Source organism: Sinohyriopsis cumingii, chromosome 8 (genome assembly GCF_028554795.1).
Source record: "Sinohyriopsis cumingii isolate HCF-2022 chromosome 8, ASM2855479v2, whole genome shotgun sequence".
In the NCBI taxonomy this organism is placed as follows: domain Eukaryota; kingdom Metazoa; phylum Mollusca; class Bivalvia; order Unionida; family Unionidae; genus Sinohyriopsis; species Sinohyriopsis cumingii.
Window position 1 is genome coordinate 43,625,064 of NC_142968.1, and position 24,638 is coordinate 43,649,701.

At 34.7% G+C, this 24,638-nt stretch overlaps 1 protein-coding gene across 2 annotated transcripts in view; it reads right to left on the bottom strand.

Annotated features, from left to right (window-relative positions):
* Positions 1-24,638, bottom strand: part of LOC149793387 (fibrocystin-L-like) — a 221,327-nt gene that overhangs the window by 33,891 nt on the left and 162,798 nt on the right. For both annotated transcript variants that reach the window (XM_089967368.1, XM_089967369.1), the window contains exons 43-53: positions 23,128-24,584; positions 22,341-22,506; positions 16,702-16,989; positions 16,066-16,205; positions 12,485-12,614; positions 11,547-11,789; positions 10,836-11,009; positions 6,481-6,714; positions 4,185-4,832; positions 598-757; positions 68-303 (exon numbers count right to left, since the gene is read on the bottom strand). In XM_089967368.1, the coding sequence (XP_089823494.1) occupies positions 68-303; positions 598-757; positions 4,185-4,832; positions 6,481-6,714; positions 10,836-11,009; positions 11,547-11,789; positions 12,485-12,614; positions 16,066-16,205; positions 16,702-16,989; positions 22,341-22,506; positions 23,128-24,584 (3,876 nt within the window). The remainder of the gene's footprint in view (positions 1-67; positions 304-597; positions 758-4,184; positions 4,833-6,480; positions 6,715-10,835; positions 11,010-11,546; positions 11,790-12,484; positions 12,615-16,065; positions 16,206-16,701; positions 16,990-22,340; positions 22,507-23,127; positions 24,585-24,638) is intronic.

Consider the following 24,638-nt stretch of genomic DNA (forward strand, 5'->3'; position numbering starts at 1 on the left):
TCTGCATAAAGACTTCTAATGATACCAATCAGACATTGTAGATTATACAAAATACTATATCATCTACCTCTCTTTGCAGCAATACTGTTGACATCAAGCCTGGTCCCTGAGACAGGGTCAGTCAGGAGCTCTTTTGGAATTCTGTAGTCCCCTAATCCTCTTTGTGAGTTCACATCCCACTGAAACTCTGACTGAGAGATGACGGATGCCTGCTTACCAAGAAAACTTCCATCCGAGTCAATCATAACTGTTTTTTTCTTGGCATCACAGTCCATGTCCACACAGTCAGCTGGATTGATCTTCCTAAAAAAAATACTTGATCATTTAGATTTTGCATCTATATAATTTGCTTGTTCTGTCAATGTCTGCATCTCTGTGGAACTATGCACTACTAAAATAGCTCTCTGTCCATCCAACCACCAAATCTCTTTTTCTACTGCATGAAAAATTTGGCATATTAGATTACTCAGTAAATCAAATCAATAAATACTAGTATTCTGTGAATTTTTTTTTCGTCTGGTAGCTTATTGTAAATATTCAATCATATAAAGTCACCTGAAGAAATCTGAACAATTTAAAACATCAAACTTTCCTTACTCAATGTTAGGTCTGTGAACGAAGACCTTTTGAGTATCATCAACAGACACCAAGTTAGCCTTTTCTATTATCAGGGGATGGTTACCATCATCATTTCCTTCATTTGTGGCAATGGCAAAATCTGTCTGGCAGGAAGTTTGGAAATGTGCAAATGTCACATCTGAAAATAAAATCTGAACTTCTACATTTTATCCTATATCCCGGATAACAAAACTAAATCATCAGGCATCTAACCCCATATTATTAGTATCATCACATCATTCAAACTGACAATCCCCCATCCTATATTAACCTATTAAATCACATGTCCAATTCACTGAAATCTTGTAATATCCAAAGCATTTTATTGGTTGCCTCTTTCATTTTAATTTATCTACAATCAATGTTACACTGACATGTCAGCATAAAAATGTTAGATTAATTTTGTAGGGATTCCAGGCAGGATAGATATATTAGATAATAATAATAATAATAATAATAATAATTATAATAATAATAATAATAATAACAATAATAATAATGCTTTATTTATAGAGCGTGACTCATTAGTCAATGACATACATATGTAACTGAGCAACTTTTGGTAAATAAAGATTAGTATGATTGTTGTTATAATTATGAAGAAATAAAGAATTGAAGAAAAAAGAACAGAAATACATGGGAAGGATCAGTTTGTTGTTGCTGCAGGAAATGAATATTTTTTTAAAACTTCACCTGAAGAACAGTATGAAGATTGGTTGATGATGTAAATAGAGTGAACCCATGAAACTGTATTCCGCATATTTTTGTTAATAAACTCATCAGTGTGTACATGTTATGCACAGGCCCAACTGAAACTAAAAAACATACACCTAGTACTGGATATTTGGAGGCATTTGCATTTCTTAAGGATTCATAAGGTATTTTACATTGAATATAATATGTATAGTTGCATGCATTATGTACAATGTTTATGCATTTTCTTATATTGGTATGTAAATATGCATGTATTCATCCATAAATCCATCCTAGAATCATACGTAGTTGCTTGGGAGGTTAAAATAATCTCAAATATGTTATACTTAACTGTTATTGCATTGCTTTCTTTTTCCCATATGCTAAGTCCCCAGTCCCAAGTTAACTATTTACTTCTCCAATTAACATAAATGTGACAGAACAGTAAAGTCAAGTAGGACCGATTATTTAATTGGCAAATTTGCTCAGGAATTTTGCCTTCCGAAATGGGAGGATTTTCAATGAGAACGACGTATTTTTCATTGCAGCATGTCTTTGATTTTCTTATCCTAAAAAAGACTTATGCTTGGGTCATAGTCTATGAGAGTAGTCTTCATCTGTTAATGTGAGAACTTTTGTGTGATTTATGGGTCAGAGAACATTATTTAGCTAGATTTTATAAATGATCTGCTATCATAACCAGGAGATTTTAAGTTCAGCTATAAAGTTGGCAAACAGTGTCTTGGCACAGATATCTTTTTCTACATCTGATGCAAATTCTGTGATTTATTGATGGCATCTTTTGTTGCAGTTAACCCTTTAGCTACTACAGCTGTTGTGCAGTTTCACTACTGCTGAGTGCTATCATATTAGTAAATGAGACTAATGAGGCTGGTTCCTAGGCTGAATACTAGAGCATCATCATGGCTGACTACAGAAACTGACAATGAAAACATGGTTACATTTATATTCATTACTGCATTAGTTTTTGCTGGATTTCACTGTATTTAGTGTCTGTTATTCATATCTTTCCACTTTATATTACAAAGTTAAGAGTGGTACCTCTCAAAACAGTCATTATCCACACATAAATGACGATGTATATTCCAAAATATGCCCACATCTCCGTGATGCTGATTTCATACCATTTCAGCCTCGGGTCTTGCTTTTGGTCCCCCATTTTCTTGACATAATCATTTTTTTCTTTCCCAAGCTTTTCCACCAGACATTCAGGACTTTTGATTAAAAAAAATCATTCTCACTGCTTAGTCCAAGCTTGATTGTTGAACCAACATGAGAATCAAATCATTGATCTCGAACACAGCGAGGTCATTACTCCATTGTGCAAGTGGCACTATGTCCGCCACGTCATCCGATTCAAAATCACTTACATCTGGTGTTGAAACGGGACTAATATCAATATCCATTCCATTTTCTAAGAATGATCCATTAAACTCTTCGATATCGCTTGCATTGAACCCTTTAAAGCTGCTCATATCTGAATCGGAATCCATCTTTGTTTATCTCAACTACACGAGTTTTGTAAATTGCAGAAAATCCCCGACAGTGTCTAAATTTAACCTCTCAGCTTTCACAATTGTATCAAAATGCTGAGTAAACAGTTCTCTCATTGGTTATGATAATCAAAAATACGTAAACATCTGTACTTTCAACCAATCAACGTTTAGTTAACATAGCAGTCACGTCCACATAGACACAACACTCAGGTTTTGAATACAACTGAACTATACGCACATAAGCAACACTGGGGTAGTCAACTAGGCCTATCGACACTGCATATATGCGTCAGTGGGGTTCAGGAGCTATTTACAGGTGAGGCTTAGATGTGGAAGTTATAACTAGAGGATTTTCATGAGGTGGAATTTCTAGATTAATATTGTTCTTGCCACCAATAGCAGATCTTAAAATTAGCTTTAAGGGACAGGCAGAATGTATATTCATGTCCTTTTTTAACTGGATTTCTCCCAATAAAATTCTTCTTTTCATCTATCGCTGAATTTTGTATGATAGTTGCTTTGATTTTGGTGTTTTAGCACTAGGAGACAACATGCTTAGATATCTGGACAAATTTTAAACACAAGAGCCAAACCATCCTGGTTTTATGCTACTTGTGCTCTTTAGTAATCAAACCATAATCAATTAACATCTTTAATCCTGTCCAAATTACTTTTGATCATACACAGTAGAGACTCCAATCCAACAACTTGACAACTTTAAACACAGAAACAGAACCTACCCTGTGGACAGAATCAAAGTAATGTTAACTGTTTTATGTTGATTGTGTTCTTTAGTAATCTAACTATAATCAATTGATGTCTAATCCTTTTGGAATTGCTTCTTATCATACAAAGTATAATCCATGCTGACAAACTTCAAACACTGATACCAACTGACCCTGCCAAAAGAATCAAAGGGATGTTAACTGTTTTAGGATGCTTGAAATTAGCAACTCAACTGTCTTGCCCTGCTCAAGTCAATTCAGTCAAATTACCACAGGTGGCATTACAACAAATATACTACACTGAAAGCAATGTTTGAAAAAAGGGGGAAAAAAATGAAATTTTTAAATAATAATTTTGCATACACTGGAGATTTCAGTATGTGATGGGAGGGACAAAAGACAGTTCTCATTGCAGGATGAAAATCCTCCTGGCTGTATTTGAAATGAATTAGGTACTTATAACTATATTTTATGATGCTGACTTGAAAATTTATAGATAGGAATTTTTTTTGATGCTGTGTGCAATGAACTATAGAAAAAAAATCATATGTTAATGTGTTTCCAGATATTTATTGTACATGAAAACACAATCAAAATATTTTCTGTTAGATTAAAAAGTACACAGACTTGCCTGAAACATGCATTGTACCACCAACAGCTGGATAGGCCATAATGCCTGCAAGTGGATAAACAGGGGCATTGTTAGAACTGGATGTAAACGTGGTCCACGTAAGTCCAACCATCCCGCCATTGATCCCTCCAGAAGAACTAAGCAGGCCATTGTCAGAACAGTTGAAAGAAGATGTTCTACCCACAATAAGTGTGTTTGCCACATGTGCAAATTTATTCTCATAGTGATGTTCCAGTGAACTTGGTCCTATAACCATGGAAAAGATATTCACGCCATTCTCAATGACAATATTGTCAGTCAGCTTAGTGCTTGGGTAGTTATTGTAGTACAATCCATAGTCATGGTTCTTCCAGAGAGTAAAATTTGCCAGCCTTGTACACCTGTGGACATCTGCCTTATCAGGAAAGAGACCTGTTCCAATACGACAACTGTGACCAATATTATTGACATATCTCCCAGTGTTACCACTGTCACATTCTGTCCCAGGAACATGGTAGCACATCCTCTCTGATGCAGACACAGCATTGTCTATCAGTGTCAGATCTGTGGCTTCCAAGGCTTCGATTGCTGCCTCATAACCTCCAGTCCAGAGGTTCAACACAACCAGATTACCACGGATAGTTGTGTTCATAGATGTTGTCCAAATGGCTATAATGGACAAAAAGAAATTTTGTTTTAAAAACGGTGATTAGAAGAACAGTCACACAAAAGATCAGCAAGTGCTCAATGCCCATAATAAAACTGAACAGAACAGATGAAGTCTGAATTTTTTTTAAATTTATGAAAGTCATTTAAAGATGATGAATATTACTCCTGTGAAAACCTACATTACATGTTCATATGAAAGTGATGTTTAAGAAGATATCATGTTCTTCCTAATAAAAAATATTGAAAATGCCAGGAAACATAAAGAGCTATATCTAAAGCCTCTACATAACTGAGGCAAAAGAATTGCATAATTACTTCTGAAATAAATTTAATGAATCAAAGACAATTTTCTCATACATAAATTTTAAACTTTACACAATCTGTAATAAAAATTATTTAGGCAAAAGTCCACTTAAAATGTAAAATATGTATATGGTATAACGGTATACCATATAGCCAGGCCAAATGATACTAATGCATTATTTCAGATGATTGTCAATTACAAAATTTGAAATGATTAAAAACATATTTCCAAAATATAAATTATCTTGAAGGATCAATGTGTACATTTAATTGATTCTGTGCTGAGCAAAGCCCATAATATTACTGAACATGAAGCTTTAAACCCACCAAAATGTACAATAGAGAAAAATATCATTCCTTTCACAATACGACATAATCCTTCGTTACCTAATAGGCCTTATAATTAATATATATTTGAGTCTCCTAAATTTATCCCCCCAAAAACCAGTGTAAAAACAGTTTACAAAAATCCCAACAATTCTTGCTTATGGAAGACCTAAGAATTTCCAAGAATGATTTTGAGAACTAAATTGACAGAAAATAATAAAAAATATTTTTCATCATCTAAATAAAATAGACACTGGTGCTCTTAATGTAGAAATATAAGAGAAAGTACTTATATTAGTAGCTCCAGTACAAAATAATTAGTTTCTCTACATTATAACTGCATATCAACTGATGTGATTTATTTGATGACATGTAAACAATGTACCATACAATCTGTTGGACAAACATTTCAACAAGTTTCTAAGAATAATCATTGCTCTCACAAAAAATTATAGAGATCCTCAGTTCTCCTCTAATATTTCAATACATTTTAATACAAATAATCACTCTCTGCTCAATTTTACTTCCACGCCAACAGATATTGGGCATGGAGATTAGAATAGACTGATAAAGGAAAGTTATTGGATTCACAAGTTAGATATTTGAACCATAGTATAAAACTGTATAAACTTTTAATAAAAAAATGATATGTTGAATATATATCTTACACAAATACTATAATTATGTGTATGACTGTTTGTCCTTATTTTATTATTTTACTGATTCAGGTTTCATTAGAGACTTGTATATCTTTTCGATCCTGTCATATATATAGATAAGATTGCTATGATGATGGATATCATTTATGACATTAATTCAATGACATAATTGTTATTTTAAAATTAAAGACATTATTTTTTTCTTTCAAAACATTTTGTGCTTGAAGAAGCATAAAGTTAATGCAAAACTAGTTACGCATAATTATCAGCGTTAGTGTTGTTTTTCATTCCAATCCTTAAAATGTAGTTACTTAAACACTTGCTTAAGGTATATAAATCATTCACAGGTACAAACTTACCATGCTTCACAGTATGATGTATGACATTGTTCTCTATGATCATCCCATTGGCTCCAAAAAGCCCTATTGCAGGACTGAAACCATCATGAAATGTACACCCTTTCACATAGGATGGCTTGATACTGGACACTGTGCCAGTATCAGAATATGTAATGGAGAATCGGGCATCATCCAACTCAAGGTAGCCTTCCTGGCCAGTGTTGACAAACTCCACATTAGACAGCCGAGCATGACCTGTATCAAATGGTGAAATCCAGATAATATATTTATTTATCATTATTATTATAATAAGTAGTAGAGAATGTTTGTAAAAATTCTAAAAACTTTATGTAGGCACTTGACAGTGCAGATGGTGTCTAATGGTGACCTATAGTATGGAGGAAACCAACAACAAAATTAAGTCGATCAAGTTAAAAAGTATATAAAATTGAAAAACTGCTGAAATGACCTGAAAATCTAAGTTAAAGAGCATTTTACATTGTTTCGAAACAGACAGAGAATTATGGACACAAAGCTGTATTGACAGCAGTAAAACAATATACTTCCTTTGGTTATTTCAGTGGGGACGATGTAAAAGACAACCAAATTTGTGAGTGTCAAGGCATGATTCACACAAGCAACACTGCCTGTGGGACTAGCATACCTAATAATATTAATTAGTCTACATTTAATGTGCACCAAACTGCAAATGGTGTACACCAAGATCTGACATTACACCATGTTTTGGCATATCAGGGTCCTTGCTGTCTATTCAATTAGTGTATAATCCTCCACTTTCTATAACTTTTGTCTTTTTTTCTTGTGGAAAACGTTGCTTAAGTGCCAAGTCTCATTCATCTCAAGGGTAATCCACTTGGGTGTGATTTCGTGTTTAACCCTTCTTGTTTTTATTGGGACATGCTTGTCTCAGACTGCACTGAACATCCGATACCATTTGTCTAAGGCAGTGTTGACATCAGCTATATTGCAGATAATTAATTCAGTAAAGTTGTATGTTTCAGAATTATGTATCCATGTTAATGGTGGATTTTTCATGTAGTCAATGTTAAAATCACCAAATATGATAGTTTCTAAATATTCCTCTAGTAATTCTTTTTGAATTTGCACCTCAGATCTATCAATCCAATCAGCTGTGGAACTAGGTGGCCTGTAAACTGAACATAAGAGTATTGGCTTTGATTGGGCGCTTCGATCCAGATACTCTGTACCCCAACAGTCTCTAGATCAACACGTTTGTTATTACTAATGGAACTGTATACATAGAGAAGAACACCAACACCCCATGGATTCCCTATCTTTTCTTTTAAAGTTGTATCGCTGTATTTGGTGAGCCAAATCATCAGTTTCTTCAGAAAGAAAGGTTTCACATAGATCTAGAATATTGACTGATCTAGTTTGCTGTAATATTAATTTAATCACTTTCAGTTTAGGGAGGAGGTGTTGAATATTGAGGTTGATTACTTGCATAACTCTTTTGAGGAGGCCAAGGACATGACAATTTTGATCAGAGGATTGATTTTCAGATATAGTAGTATGCAACGTATTGTTTTTTGTTTTTTTGGGATAGATTTCATCACCTTGCTTATTTACTTAAACACATGAAGAAGAAAACATGCAAGATCCATCTGTTGTACCATGACCACATGTAGTGGACACATGAGAATGTTCATTATGAGACTGATTTACATACATACAAGAAGACATTGACATATTAGACACTTGAGGGAGAAGTAACTTGAACAGTGTCACATAGTTTTTGTTTACATATTAACAAGTTGCACTTTGAACACAAATCAGATCGTGCCTGAAACCATTTTATACAATTATAATTATTACATTGAAAAGTATACACATATTCTAACACATTTTGTTGCTGGATATGTGTTACATAGGCCTGTACATCACTGCCTTCTATCTATTGGTCTATACACAACCTTTGCTTATGCCCAAGTTCATTACAAAGATGGCAACAAATCTTTTTTTCATGTAGACACTGCTGTGTTATAGACAGACAGACAGAAGCAGAGAGAGTGATGCCTTATACAAAATAAACATAACCTAACAACATTAATTAGGATTCCTCACTAAATTTATTTTACAAAAATCCATTTTTCATTGAATTTATTTCACAGAACATATTTAAAAGTAATAAATTTCTCTGTTTGGTAAAATGTTTTGTAAAACATATTTACAGATTCTAAAATGGACAGCATATAAACGCTTTGGAATCAAAATTGTCATTGGCAGATTTGAGCTTGCCCCAAATTATGACAGCATATTATCACAATGAAAATTAAAAATTAAGTTGCGATGCTTTGTGAAATCATGTCCTATTTTATTTAAAAATTTAGATTTCTTTTCCTTCTTTTTACTTAAGTTAGTTTTATATATTTAAACCATGTGCTAGAAATTAGTTATCAAAACAAGACTTATTTAAATAGTACATACAGATTTGGTAAGTAGAGTAGAAAAAGGAAGGGTTTAAATGCATCTATAAGTTAGCAGCAAAGACAGACATATAGATACATGAACAGATAGATTAAGGTTTTGGAATGAGCTAGATTTTTAAAAAGATATTTGGTAAAATGGACTTTGACCTCTGAACATAACCATGTTATCTTAATTTGACCGATCTTAAAATAAATTGTATCCTTTTTTTTGCCTTGATACAATATCATCTTCAACTACATGAATGATAGATAAAAATTTTGTGAAGATTTATTTATACTCACTGCTGAGTGATTTGAGAACAATTATTTGTATCCACTGAATTATTTGCCAAACATTAAATATATATATGTCTCCTGTAAATGACTACATAAACAAAAGACAATAAACAACACTTACATGTGCTACAGTTGCAGTACATTGTGTTTTTTCTTGGTGGCTAATTATTAGAGATAAGAGCCTTTTATTTCTAAAATTGCCTTATAAAGAAATCTCACGAGTTAAATTATGAACAATTACCACCTAATCACACCAAAAGCATTGACAAAACAATCTTTGACAAAAGCATTGACAAATCAATCTTTGACAAAAACATTGGCAAAACAATCTTTGACAAAAGCATTGACAAAACAATCTTTGACAAAAGCACTGACAAAACAATCTTTGACAAAAGAACTTTTGAGAGTCAGCAAGTTCAGCACATTTTGGAATCGACTCATTTTGGAACCTGTGGCTAGGTGAGGACTACTTATATATACTACAATTAAGATTCAACTGAAAATATAAATGTTTATTCCCTATTTGTCAAAAGATTCTTCAAATAGTAAGAAACACCATCATTTGTCTTTTGTTTCTTTGTGCCCTACCTGCCAAACCAGAGGTCATAAGTTCAAAATTTGCGATGGCATCCCAAATATTTTGTATTATTTATTTTGTATTTTGTTTATGTTCTAACTTTATTTTTAACTCGCTCATCCCAATTGTTTTATTTTTCTTGTTCCTTTTTAAAAAAATATTTACATTGAAAGGGCAATTATTTGTCTGTGTCCTGGCTGCCTAACAAGAGGTTGCAAATTCTAAACTCAAAGCGACATCCCCAGTTTGTAATACTCTCTTGCATTTTATGTTCAAACCTTCTTGATGAAAGTAAGAGTACCAAGTACCATGACATTGTGGAAGCATTCTAAAGGAGCTGAACCCACCCAGTTAAGCTGATGTTTTTGATATGCTAATTAAGGTGAATACTAATATATCTTCTGGACTGGATGGGATTGGTCCAATTATTCTTAACATTGCTGCACCAGTAATAACAAAGTCATTTTAACGCATATCATAAACTTAAGTATAATGAGTGGTAGTTTTCCAGAAACACTGAAATGTGCAATGGTTACACTTAGCTTTAGGAAAGGAGAAAAGGTGGATCCAGGGAATTAAAGACCATTATCATTCTACCTGTATTGTCAAAATTATTTGAGAGCATGTAGCCATTCAGGTCTATAAATATTTTTGATGCCTATATATAGCATACAGCACAATCATTGCCATCTCACCTCTGTCTGCGTAGGTTCAAGCCTCGGATTCGGCCAATGTGGATATGTGAGAAAGCTTGACAGTAGCTTCTCGAGGGTCAGTGGTTATTTCAGGGTTTTCCCGGGTTCTTCCACCACCATTACTACTGGCTGCCATGTATAGCCTATCGTGTGCTGAAAAATGGCGTTAAACTCTACAACAACAAAGCGTGCAATTTAATTATAAAGTTATGAAAGAATTTATAATCAGTTTAAGTCATCAGCATATGCTCATGAAAGTGTAATTAAATCTGTGAACAGGTACCCAGGTAGTCGGGTACCTACCCTTTGAAACAGGCATTCTGGTATATCAAGTGAGTGGTTAAAGTCTAAAATTACCAGTAAAACCGTTATCTCCATCTTCACTTCTGCTTGATACAATAATCCTGGCTCCAAATGATTCGGCATCCACACTGTCATATCTCTTCCCAATAACTTTAACATTCCTTGTCAGCAGGCCAACTTCTGCTCTCATTTCAATGATCTTTCCAGATGGCAGTATTTCAGAGAAAGCTATAAAGTACAAAAGGCTGGCCATATATTATGTGCAACATGTGTAAGTGGTGTCAGGCTTTAAAAGGTTCATTAAAATTGTAACTTAAAAATTTTCTCCAACTATATACTCTTGTATATTTTTGGGGGAATTCTTGAATCTGCCTAAATTAAAACAGGTAAAATAAAACCGTATCTCCAGCTATTGACTTTGCCCTAATTTCCCCAGATCTACAGTAATTTAATTCTGATAAGTATGACCTAGCAAAAGTAACAATATCTTGAGGAATATATATTATCCCCTTAAAATTACAGTACTTTCATGACAGCCTGTGACCCTTATATCTCCCACAAAGATTATGGAAATGGATGAAAGAACTTGTATATGCAATCAAATCCAAATCAGTTGATACCAAATATTTAGTACCCAGGACCTTGGAATTACAAAGTGCTAGACAGAACTGCTTTCATTCTGCATACAATTATAAAAGAGGTATTTCTGTAATGCTTTACAATCCTTTAAGAATTAATAAGGCTTATTGTATTACACATCCATACCTAAATGTTTGTAACTTAGCGCTCCAGAAAGGGTGATTGTTGTGGATGATATTGCCGAGATATTGAATGTTTCGGTCTCCCAGGCATTATAGCTTGTGGAGGCAATCACAATGCTGTCCCCTATTTTCCAGTCTACAGCATCCTGTACTTCGATCTGAGTGTCTCCCACATTTGCTGTGGCGTTCAACTTGGTCCAGGTGTGGCTGACATTCTTACCATGAAGGTCTAAATGTCCAAATACACCTGCAAAAACATTCGTTTTCATATCTGATCATGCCAAAAGTTTGGACTGATTAGCTTGTTTTATTTTTTGGTTTTATATATATATATATGTATATATATGTATATATATGTATGTATATATATATATATATATATATATATATATATATATATATATATATATATATATATATATATATATATATATATATAACCAATACAGATCATGTTATCTTCTGTAAATGAAAATGAAAACTAAAAATGATGCAAGATATTCATTTTTTATGTTCTAAACTTTATGATGTGATCTACACATGAAATCATCTCTTGACACGCCAACCATACATATAAAGTAAAGAAGGCAAAAACAAATTATCTAGATCATTAAAAACAAATCATTTCAATAACCTCTTAAACAACTTTCATTTACAATGGACTGATGCTATAATGAATCTCACTGTTCTTTTATTGCAATCCCATAATTTTACCTGAAGTCACAAGCCAGGGAAGAAAAAATGTTTTAAACACAGCTTCTATTAATAAAACATTTTGCATGCTGCTGAATGAGACATATTTACATGTTTTGGAGACCTAACTATTCCGAGTCTCAACATTTTTATTTCATCCCCAGAGTGATGTTTTAAGAAAACATTGATATAATGCAAAGATGGTGATGTGTCAGAGTAACCCTTTTATTTGTAACAAAGGTAGTTCACCTATGACTTTACTCCCAATAGAAGGTCCATAGGCAGCTGGAAACTCTGGGGTTGAGAGATTACCAACAAGTGTTATTTCTGCTGAACCTTGAAGAGGATGATCCTGCCATCCACCAATAAAATAACCACCCTGAATTGGATGAAAAGGAGGACATGTAAGTGTTATCCAATCTAAACAAGACAAGAACTATATTAAAGGATATATCAATGAATTTTTTAATATTATTCATTGACAGTAGAGGGAAGGAGGGTGACAGTGCAATTACATGGATCTCACCAGTACTTTTTGACTAGATTTGAGTCGTATCATAAAGTTTCCAAAAACACACATTATTATCATAAAACTGAAATAAAATCAATGAGATATAAAAGAATGTACAAACATTTACAAAGCATCCTTTATTTCCATAATTATGTCATCATGACAAAGTTCATTATAGTCCCTGAATTTAAATAATAGATATCATTCTTTCCTTCACTATCCCATATCTCTTTACTGTCACTTTAAAGTCAAAGTTCTAAGCAAATGTCCTGCTACACTGACAGTTACAAGCATCCTGAGACTGAAACAGCTTGATCCTGTCCATGCTTTAAAAACATGACCTTTTACAATCTAAAATAAATGTAACAAAGAATTTATCAACAGATGTAAGAAAAGATACAAATCTACCTAATTCTTAAGTGAACTACGAAGGATGAATTCTTTCATGGTCATGAGAGTGACATATTTTTAAACAATGACAGAATTACTAATAAAACTCATACCAATTTCCATTAACAACAATAGATCAATATGTTTGTTATACTTTAATTCCTTACAGGTCAAAGGGCTGAAGTACTGTTTAAAAGTTGCATTTGCCTGCCATATACATAGTATGAACTAGCTGTTTACTGCTGGAATAATATTTCAAATATAAATGAAGGAATAATCCAAAATGTTTTTGTTCTTTAAAGTTTCATAATAGGTCAAATCTGAACATACAAATTGCAACTTTTCTTAGAGAAATTCCTAGGACAGCACACACCAGAGTTAATAATTTGTATTGGCATTACATTTGTTTCTTGTTCGGAGTATACTATGTAAATATAATTTAAATATAACAGCAATTCATGCTATTTTCAAGCAGTGATAAGAAGAATTTCAACACAGCCACCATGGTGTATTTGCTTTCCAACATGATATTGTTGAATTCATACATCAGTCAATTTGGATATCTCTTGCACAACAAAACAAAAATAGATATGTTTGGTTAGTTTGACATTTTGTGTTTTTATTCGAATACCAAGTCATCATCTATTGGTGTTCTTCTGGCAAATAATAGATCCTACTGACACTTGAATATTTTTATTTTCATGAGGACATATTTAACTGTCATTCTTTTCCTAAGATTTTCTATTAGCTTACCAGACAATGAATTGTTCATGAGCTGAAGTGCTCATCAAAAGTTTTTTGTCTCAGAACTGTTTATTCTTCTGTTATCTAGTCTCTAATTTTATTTAGCCTAAAGTTAAGTTTCCATTGTGTTCTTGTCCTTGCTATAAAATGCCACAAAAAAATGTGAATTTTCTCTAAAATCTTTGATCACAGAGTTGTATACTTGTACAATCACCAATACACATATTTCAACATGTCTCCCACCAAAAGCTAGTGTTTCCATTGTGTTCTTGTCCTTGCTACAAAATGCCACAAAAAATGTGAATTTTTTCTAAAATCTTAGATCACAGAGTTGTATACTTGTACAATCACCCGTACACATATTTCAACATGTCTCCCACCAGAAGCTAGTGTTTCCATTGTGTTCTTGTCCTTGCTACAAAATGCCACACAAAATGTGAATTTTCTCTAAAATCTTAGATCACAGAGTTGTGTACAATCACCCATACACATATTTCAACATCTCTCCCACGAAAAGCTAGTGTCATTCAATGAGCTGCAAAGTATTGATTTCTTGGAACATATTAAAAAAATAACTCAATCACTTATCCAATTTATCTTCTGTGCCTGTAACAACAATCACCTTTCAATATCCCCTTTCTTTTGTGTCATCTTCCACATACAAATGTGACACATGTCAACTATGTGATCAAATAATAATTTTTATATGTAGTCTCATTAAAATTGAGTACCATATTTTACCACAATTTGTCACTCCACAAATGATTATGTTATGTGCAGATGTGGTTCTTTCCACAACATGAACACAAGCCCATGGGGTGACCTGCTGACCCTAAGTACACAAGTTCTATGCATGAGAAAAAAGAAACATAAAATCATTTGTTATTACTGAATTATCACATTTAATCGATGGATGTCATAAGAAAGTGACAATAAATAATTAATATATTTTATAGAGTTAAGTTTTTAACTGTCATCACTTCTAATTCACAAAACGTTCTATGGTAGGTAATGGTATGGTACCGTGAAGTACTATATGCCTACTTAGGGAACAGTTCTAATGAAGTGTGTAGTGGCATCAGGAAATTTCTAATTCATGACTTGCTTGGAAATTTATATTTTCTGTCCTGGAAATATGGCAAGGGTTGCTATATCACTAGTGCAATGATATGGGACATGGAAATCTTTGTGGAATAACATGTGGACTGATGAATGAACCAATCTGATTGGTAGTCAAGAGTTCTCATTTGCAATCCCATTATTAATTGATTCAACTGGAGCAGACAGTGGGTGTTTGACAAAGTTAGAAGAAACCAGTCTGACATAACACATTTGCTTTTTTTGCTGCCTTTGACATAACACATTTCTGTTTTTTGCTGCCTTTGCAGCAGCACTTGAGAGAGTTTAGTTTTGTGTGGCTAGGGATGTGTATTACCTGTGTGTCTGGAGCTCTATCAAATAACTCAACATGTGTGTGTGTGTGTTTGTGTGTGTGTCTGTGTGTATGTGCATGTGTGTGAAAATGTTTTGTATGGTGTTATCAAAGTCGGAGAGACCTTAAGTTGCTTTGTGAGTGAATTTCTTTTCATTATATATCTGTTGCTCTTGTTGTTGGATTTTATAACAACTCCATCAAGCACAGCAGAAGACATCAAGGGTTTCTTTTTCAAAGCAGTTCCTAGCATGCAGACACCATAACTGAGATAACAGGTCTGAGATAAACAGACAGAGATAAGAAAAGTAAGGCTAGAGAACATGTCACATGGGAGAGAAAATTTAATCTCTGTTAAAGAGAAAATTATGTTCAGTCTCTTCACTGCTGAGACCAATTGATCACAACCAAGAGCAGTAATAATATTCCAGCATTGAACAAATAACAAATGCAACTCAACAAATGGATGAATATAAAACCCCAAAATTAGTTAGCAACAAATTATATATCTCTACAAAATATACAGTATAGAAGATGAAAAGTTTGAGACTTAAAAACTTGTAACAACCCTTGTGCAGGTTCTCTGTGACAATTAGACTTATAAACTTGTAACAACCCTTGTGCAGGTTCTCTGTGACTAATTAGTTTAATACTATGTTTCTTCTCCAAAGCAGACTTCCATATCATCCTGACAGAAAGAGTCCTGGTTGTGTTCACCACTGAGACACAAAGTGCCTCCAGAAATTCTTTTACCTGAATGATTATGTATGTTGCTTCTATTTTGAAGTCATAGTAGCTTCCATTGGAATTTGGGAAGTAATCCAGCTCCATTGACCCTTTAACTTCCAGTGTGCTAAACTTCAGGTCTTCTACATCAACAACAACCCATGTATCTGTAACATGATAACAAAAAGCACATCACACAATAAGATAAGTTTCTATATAATGTCAGGATGTATATTAAACAGGTAACTATCTTAAGCTCTGATGAGCTTATTACCAATAAAAATGTAAGGTCTTCTATATCAAAAATCTGTTTTTTGTATTATCATCAATTAGTGTCTCCTTTTTTAATTGAAAACATTCCAAAGTATGCTGAATGAGACTTAAGAGGAACACCTGACAGTTTCTAACTATATATTCATATGCAACATGTTAACTGGGTTGGATGTTATTACAGTGACACAAATAGATGTTATTACAGTGACACAAATACCCAAAAGTGCTTAAATGAAATATAAATGCATGTATTTCTTACAATTTTGAAACATCAAAAAAATGAACACAAAAGCGGTGTTATATTCTTTGTGATGAATTACTCTCCATGACAAAAGTGCTGATGTGGTGAATTTTAAAAAAATGTAATTTAAAAATAATATACTAACTTACCTTCAGGGATGATAACATAGGCATAAGCTGGTGGCATGCCTACATTTGAAAAGGATTCATTGCCAATGGTATAGTAGGTTGTATTATCACTGAACTGTCCCTCAACCCAAATGGCTTGAGACCAGCGAACATGCACAGGTATCCGTGCTTCCACAGGGGGGACATTGCTGCGGTTTCTGTCTGGTAGGACACAGTTTTTATAGAAGCACTTGAAGGCAACGAAATTGAGGATAGCTTGGTCTAAATCATAAAAGCTGCATTCCCTCTGCACACTCTTGGTTCTTTTCACTGCAATAGGCATACTAAATATAAAAATCAGTGATACCAATTACTTAAGTAAAAAATGTTTCTTCAATAATACTTACTTAGTCGATCATAGTAATTTAGAAATATGACAACTACCTATCAAATCCAGCACTTCCAACCTAGTTTTTAGTAATAGGAAAGCTTAAAGTCATGGTTTAAGCAACAAAAGGACTGTTTCATCTTAATCCAGACAAAGGTTCAACAGTTCTAGGTTCAGATGGAACACCTGCAGCAGTGGCTGCTTGCACTGGAGAGGGAAGACCACAATTTTCATTGGAATTTCCCCTGCCATGCTTAATAGGTCATTATCCATGACTTTTGGTAGCAATCAGGACCAAATGGCAGTCAGATTCCCTATCTTTAGCAAAACCTTTCGGATCAGAGAGATCGAGTAGAATACATATGAATAGACTTCTGATTCATGGATAGAGCATCAAATGTCCAGACCATTTTGAACCTGGGATTGATGAGACAATGCTTGGTAGCTTTAATCAACAGTGTTGCAAACAAATCCTATGAGTAGGATCAAAAGACTATTTGGTTTGAATTAGTTAATAGTGTTAGGACAATGAGTTAGTATGACTTTAAGTGTGCCCATAACTGGAATACTTGGATGTGCATTTGTTGATGATGACATCACCTGAGGAAACCCCAAGCCATAAGCCACAAGACAGAGGTTTTGGCAATTGGTTCCCCTTTGTATTCTGATGTAATTACCACAGTGGAAGCAGAAGAATGAGAATGCTCTTTCCAGACGGTTTGCCAGGATTAAAATTCATTGTCATAGTCCTCATCTCCAGGCAACTGATAGACAACAAACACTCCTAATGGGTCACACTTCCTGAAATGAAGGCAGGAGGTGGGCATCCCAGTCTGCCATGCTCACATCCATGAAAATCGAAATTTGCTGCTGCTAAATCTGCAAGGGAATTACTAACATAAACTCTGTGAGCTTATTGCATACTGACATGTTACCTCTGGTATCCTGAAACTGGGATATCTTGATCCTGTGGCCAGAGCTTTAGCTGCCATCAAGACAAGAAAATCATCATAATGGTCATAAACTGGAATCTTATGATGATGAAGTCTGCTGCTGCTTAGAGGAGACCTGATACATTTCAAGCAGGTAGCAAGGATAATCCTTAGCAGCTTAAAGCATTTAGTCCTGCCCATTGCACTGACACCAGCAAACAGAGCGCAAAGTGATAGCCTATACAGGTTAAATGACTCAAGCATAGATATAAACTTAATGTTAAGAGAACACTTATGACCAACATAAACATGTATAAGAATTACATGCATGACCATTTTGGCATGTAATATTAAACAATGATAGACAGAATTGATACGCTAATGTAGGTAACCAAAATGGTCCCATGATTCATATAATCCAGTGAAGTTACAGCAATAATATGTGAAATTTCATGCCTTATGGAACAGGGCAAGAAATATATATTCAAGTCCAGATGTAAGAAAACTCCTCAGGATTACTCCCAACAGGAAGATAGTACCATCTGAAGAGAGTTTTGTAAGGTCTCTTAAAGATCAAGTGTCAGTAATTAATGAATAACTGATAGGATTGAATGCCAATTTCACTATCATGGGAGATCATTCCTATTTGGGGAGATGACATTTAACTTGTTCATTGCTAAGAAAATAGCCTGGAAGGGCTCAGTTTGCAAGTTTGTTTGTCATATGCCGCAGGGATTATGATGTGATAACATATTTGAAGGAAACCACCAACATTAATCTCAGAATATACTTATTGATAATATACAGTGATCCCTTACAGTAAAGTACCTCTTTAAAGTGGAGTCCTGCATATAACACTGGTATGATCATAGTATCCATTGTTAGAAAGAACATAGTTTTGATACTAATCTTAGCTCATTATGAGAGGCAACAAGATACAGTGTGACCCCGCTATAACGCGCTCTGTTATAATGCAAATTATAGCGGGGTCCCACTGTACTATGAAATGACTGATGTTATGGCATGATGTGCACATTATGAAGAAAAGGGAAATTTATTCAATAGTTGTCATGTTTGTTCATTCACATGCTAAAAATTGGGTTAATAAGAATTCTGAATTTGAAGTAAAATCTTTGCACCAAATTTTGGAAATCTCATGATCTCTGTCAACCTCTTTGTTCTATAACATTTAAGCTAAGACCAACAGCTAACCTTTAAATTATGAAATGACTCTTTGACTTTGTTCAATCTGGTCTTTTGCAACACAGCAACACAGTCAAGAAGATTATTTCAGTTAATGTCGATGTAATTGGAGTAAAGTGATTTGCTTAACACATTAACCCCTGACGACGAGTATACTCATCGTACTTTACACCCCTGATCTCCCGCGAGCCTCGCTAAAGTGGCTGAGTCTGCATAGCTTGTCTCCTGAGCGCCGAGTTTAAGAGGCAGTATTTAGCAAGGCCTTTCTCCCGCACGACGAGTTAACTCGGCGCAAACCATTGGTTGATTTAAAGCCATTTCCTACTAATGCAGGCAGTTTAACCAATCAAATTTTAGCTTACATAGATAGGGCGCACATTGCTGAAGAGCAGGAATGTTTTTTCACTTCGATATCAGTTGATTTAGTGAAAATATTTTGATTTTAAATTATGCAAATTGATGAGAATCAGCCTCTAGGAGCAGACTTTTACTTGACGGATTCTGATGAATAATTTTCTGGATTTTAATCAGACGAGATTAATAGTGACATCGAAAAAGCTACTGAAAATAACAGGATGGTGACGAAAATGAGAATGTTGAAAAAGAAGAAGAAATTGAAAGTAGAGCTGATCGATGATCTTAAATGATAAAACACACATTGACAAGAGGCTATACAAAGGACCAGCAACGGATTTAGACCCTGATGCAAATGCATTTGATTTCGTGGAGCTTCTTTTTCTTTTGAATAATTGTTAAATAAATGTTTGGGAAATATACGTTGTTAACATGAGTGTTCATAGTTCAAGGTTTGTTAAGTGTTTTATTAGTTTTAAAAATTTCAGTGAGAGTTCTTAGGAAGAAAGGTAAGTAAACAGCAAGTAAAATATGCCCATTTGTGTACAGTATTCACAGGATGTTTAGTTTACAAGAGACGACAAGTGGAATTTTTGTGTACATAAAATATAATTATTTCATGTGTTGATGGTGTTAATAATTCTTTGTGAATTCATAATGGATTTTATGGATTATTCACAGCAAGAGAAGCAAGTTGGCAAGTACATCATTTGTTTTCACCATCATGCATTAGTTTTATTTCTGCATGTAGCATGAAATTTATACCATTATGTATGTAAGTTTATTGAGAACTGCCGTGCCAAATTTCAGCTGAATTAAATGAATACAAATAAAATAATAACAATTTTATTGCAAGTAGCCCCCTCTATAAAAATCTGCAATCCAATTGCTGTCAGCTAGTCTCAGGGATACAGGCACTGGAAAGACTAACACTGCTCTAGGTGATCTCTGCAAGTATGCTTCAGGGGACTGCCTAGCTGTCTGGCTCAGGGGTTAATGTGTTAACACATTAACCCCTGGTGACGAGTATACTCGTCGTACTTTACACCCCTGATCTCCCGCGAGCCTCGCTAAAGTGGCTGAGTCTGCATAGCTTGTCTCCTGAGCGCCGAGTTTAAGAGGCAGTATTTAGCAAGGCCTTTCTCCCGCACGCCGAGTTAACTCGGCGCAAACCATTGGTTGATTTAAAGCCATTTCCTACTAATGCAGGCAGTTTAACCAATCAAATTTTAGCTTACATAGATAGAGCACATATTGCTGAACAGCAGGAATGTTTTTTTCACTTCGATATCAGTTGATTTAGTGAAAATATTTCGATTTTAAATTGATGCAAATTGACGAGAATCAGCCCCTAGGAGCAGACTTTTACTTGACGGATTCTGATGGAGAATTTTCTGGATTTTAATCAGACGAGATTGATAGTGACATCGAAAAAGCTACTGAAAATAACAGCGGTAGTGCAAACCATTGGTTGATTTAAAGCCATTTCCAACTAATGCAGCAGTTTAACCAATCAAATTTTAGCTTACATAGATAGAGCACATATTGCTGAACAGCAGGAATGTTTTTTTCACTTCGATATCAGTTGATTTAGTGAAAATATTTCGATTTTAAATTGATGCAAATTGACGAGAATCAGCCTCTAGGAGCAGACTTTTACTTGACGGATTCTGATGGAGAATTTTCTGGATTTTAATCAGACGAGATTGATAGTGACATCGAAAAAGCTACTGAAAATAACAGCGGTAGTGACGAAAATGAGAATGTTGAAGAAGAAGAAGAAAATGAAAGTAGAGCTGAACGATGATCGTAAATGATAAAACACACATTGACAAGAGGCTATACAAAGGACCAGCAACGGATTTAGACCCTGATGCAAATGCATTTGATTTCGTGGAGCTTCTTTTTCTTTTGAATAATTGTTAAATAAATGTTTGGGAAATATACGTTGTTAACATGAGTGTTCATAGTTCAAGGTTTGTTAAGTGTTTTATTAGTTTTAAAAATTTCAGTGAGAGTTCTTAGGAAGAAAGGTAAGTAAAGAGCAAGTAAAATATGCCCATTTGTGTACAGTATTCACAGGATGTTGAGTTTACAAGAGACGACAAGTGGAATTTTTGTGTACATAAAATATAATTATTTCATGTGTTGATGGTGTTAATAATTCTTTGTGAATTCATAATGGATTTTATGGATTATTCATGGCAAGATAAGCAAATTGGCAAGTACATCATTTGTTTTCACCATCATGCATTAGTTTTATTTCTGCATGTAGCATGAAATTTATACCATTATGTATGTAAGTTTATTGAGAACTGCCATGCCAAATTTCAGCTGAATTAAACGAATACAAATAAAATAATAACAATTTTATTGCAAGTAGCCCCCTCTATAAAAATCTGCAATCCAATTGCTGTCAGCTAGTCTCTTGGATACAGGCACTGGAAAGACTAACACTGCTCTAGGTGATCTCTGCAAGTATGCTTCAGGGGACTGGCTAGCTGTTTGGCTCAGGGGTTAATGTGTTAAGGTCACCTCACAGTATCTGACCATGGCTGATCCAACGGTAGGATTCAAAACCACATATTTCTGGTCCTGAGTTCTGCATACTAACTACTAAGCAATTCCTGGAACAAAACTATTATCTCTTGTATGTAATCATGTTGCAGAAGGTAACAATGCCTGTAGGAAATTAAAAAGAGAAATACATTAGTATTATACACAATAGGTAAAAATATATGATTTGTGAATGAGACATCCTGACTTCAAGTTAATATTAAAGTTTGACGGCACATGATATTTACCAACTATTCTAACCAGATTGTTGACATTGTCCCATTCCCACTCTCCTGAAGTTGCATTGGCAGGCATCAGACCTCCAATTGTTGGTTGGATGTAGTTTGAACCATCGATGCTTAATCTGTCTGGAAACTGGGCCATTTGTAGCTCAAATACAACATAATCCGAGGGCTGAGAAAAGACAAAAATTTTAGTCAGAGGTTCATGAAAACATATAAACTTTAATCAAAGTCCTATTGATTTATCAACTGCTAATACAATTCAACAATGGTTCCTACAGAATGCTATATTTCACTTGTGACAAGTCCTACTCTATGATCTACCCCTACTACGTTCAACTTCCAAAAACCTTGCACAAAACTTTGTTACAGAATTTCAACATTAACGCAAGACTGACGGCATAATCACCGAAATAGTAACACGTGTCTCAGCAACACAAAACATTTTTAACCATAGTATGCATTTATTTTAAATGGTATAATTAATTTAAATGAATTATTGTAATTAATTAGCAGCTGAAATGTATTATATGAAAAATCAATGATTTCTTTTCAACTAGGAACCTGTTGTTAACTTTTACACATATAATTTACTGAAGTTAGATTTGAAGACCTTCAAATTTTGAGTCTGGAATGATCCAAATGAAAAATAATTTAATATTGTTGCACTTCTGTTCCTCTAGTTTGATCAAAATGAATTGTAATTTTTTAACATATGCAATTTATTCCAATCACCCAAATGGAAAAGTAGCTCTTTATGTTAAGCCCTGTAACAAAGACCAAAAATGTATACCTCAAACTGATAGAAAACTGCTGAGAAACTGATATTCCTGATCACTGCATTCTCAAATGCCATTCTGTATGTCTCTCCATCAATCACAGTCCCAACCCACATATTACAATTATCCGGAATGGCACTTGCTCCATAGCTATTGTTGAGAAGCATCTTCCTTCCTTGCATGGGGTAGATGTTCTTTATAACCATCCGATGGAGGTGTATGGAAGTATTACATGTTACACTTAAATTATCAAATTCTGGAGAGCAGAATGAAGTTGGCAGGGTGGTGCCAGTTCCTGCTATGATTCTGCTCCCAGCAGATGTTCCTGTCAGAGTTCCGTCTTCATCTATCAGTTCGCATTTATGTTCCGATTCAAACTGAGCATTTTTGGGCGTGTTGATGAACTGGATACCCTTGAAGTGGTAGCTGTAACCCCCACATGAGCATGTGCCATAAATATGACTGAAGGCCAGAGCCAGAAAACCAGGATTAATGTAGTTGACAAAGCGAACATTCTTCACCAAGAATCCATTACCATATGGCAAAACTATACCAGTTGAGGGACCTTGAGATGAATCCAGACGGGTGGTAGATCCTACAATCAGAGTGTTACTAACCATAGCCCCTTCATCTGGATACTGTGGAACATTGTTGACAATCTTCCCTTCATAACCAGCCTTATCATTGTTCACAAATATACAATTGTTAAAAGTCAATGCACCTCCACTGACAACTTCAGCACCCTTCACATTATTCCACGAAGTTAATGCATCAAAAGTGACTTGTTGTGGTTCTGCACTGCATGTACAAGCTCCACCAAGAGTGGGATAGTATTCCTTGTATATCCACAGACCATACCAGCCACAGGAGTGAGCAGAGTTGTTGTAAAAACGTCCAAGTGGAACATTGCGTGGACAAATATTGGGATCAAAGGATGGTCCATCAGGGTGTTCATGCATTCGGTACCAATATCCAAAGTGTGTACCACCAGCAACAGCATTATGCTGAATTGTATTATTGGGGTTTGTAACCCAGAATGAGGCAGGTGTGATATCATCATTCAACAGACTGGTACTAGAGCGTACAAATAAAGCTAGGTTGTATTGGAATGTATTTCCAGTCTCTATACCATCTTCTAAGAAGAAGGCTCCTCCATTGATGTTGTAAATTACAGTCTGCTCAACAAGAGTATTCTGGACTCCTTGTAAATTTACAGCACGATTGAAGGTGTGATGGATCCCACAGCCACGTATGTATGAGCTGGACATGTCACCGTTCAAACGAAAGTATATTGGGTATCTGCCGAGTCGGAATTCCTGTCCAGCAAATGTCACCTCAACATTCTCCATCCTGGCGATAGCAAGGTTTTTGTTCCTCTCAGGTGCATGAATTAAAATGTGACCTCCAAACCCACTGCTGCCAATCTCCTCTCCAAAACGACCCTGGAAGCAAGTCTGAATGGCAAATTCCCCTGAAATGAAGAGAGAAAATGATCACCATGGAATATGTTGAGACTAAAGTTTCT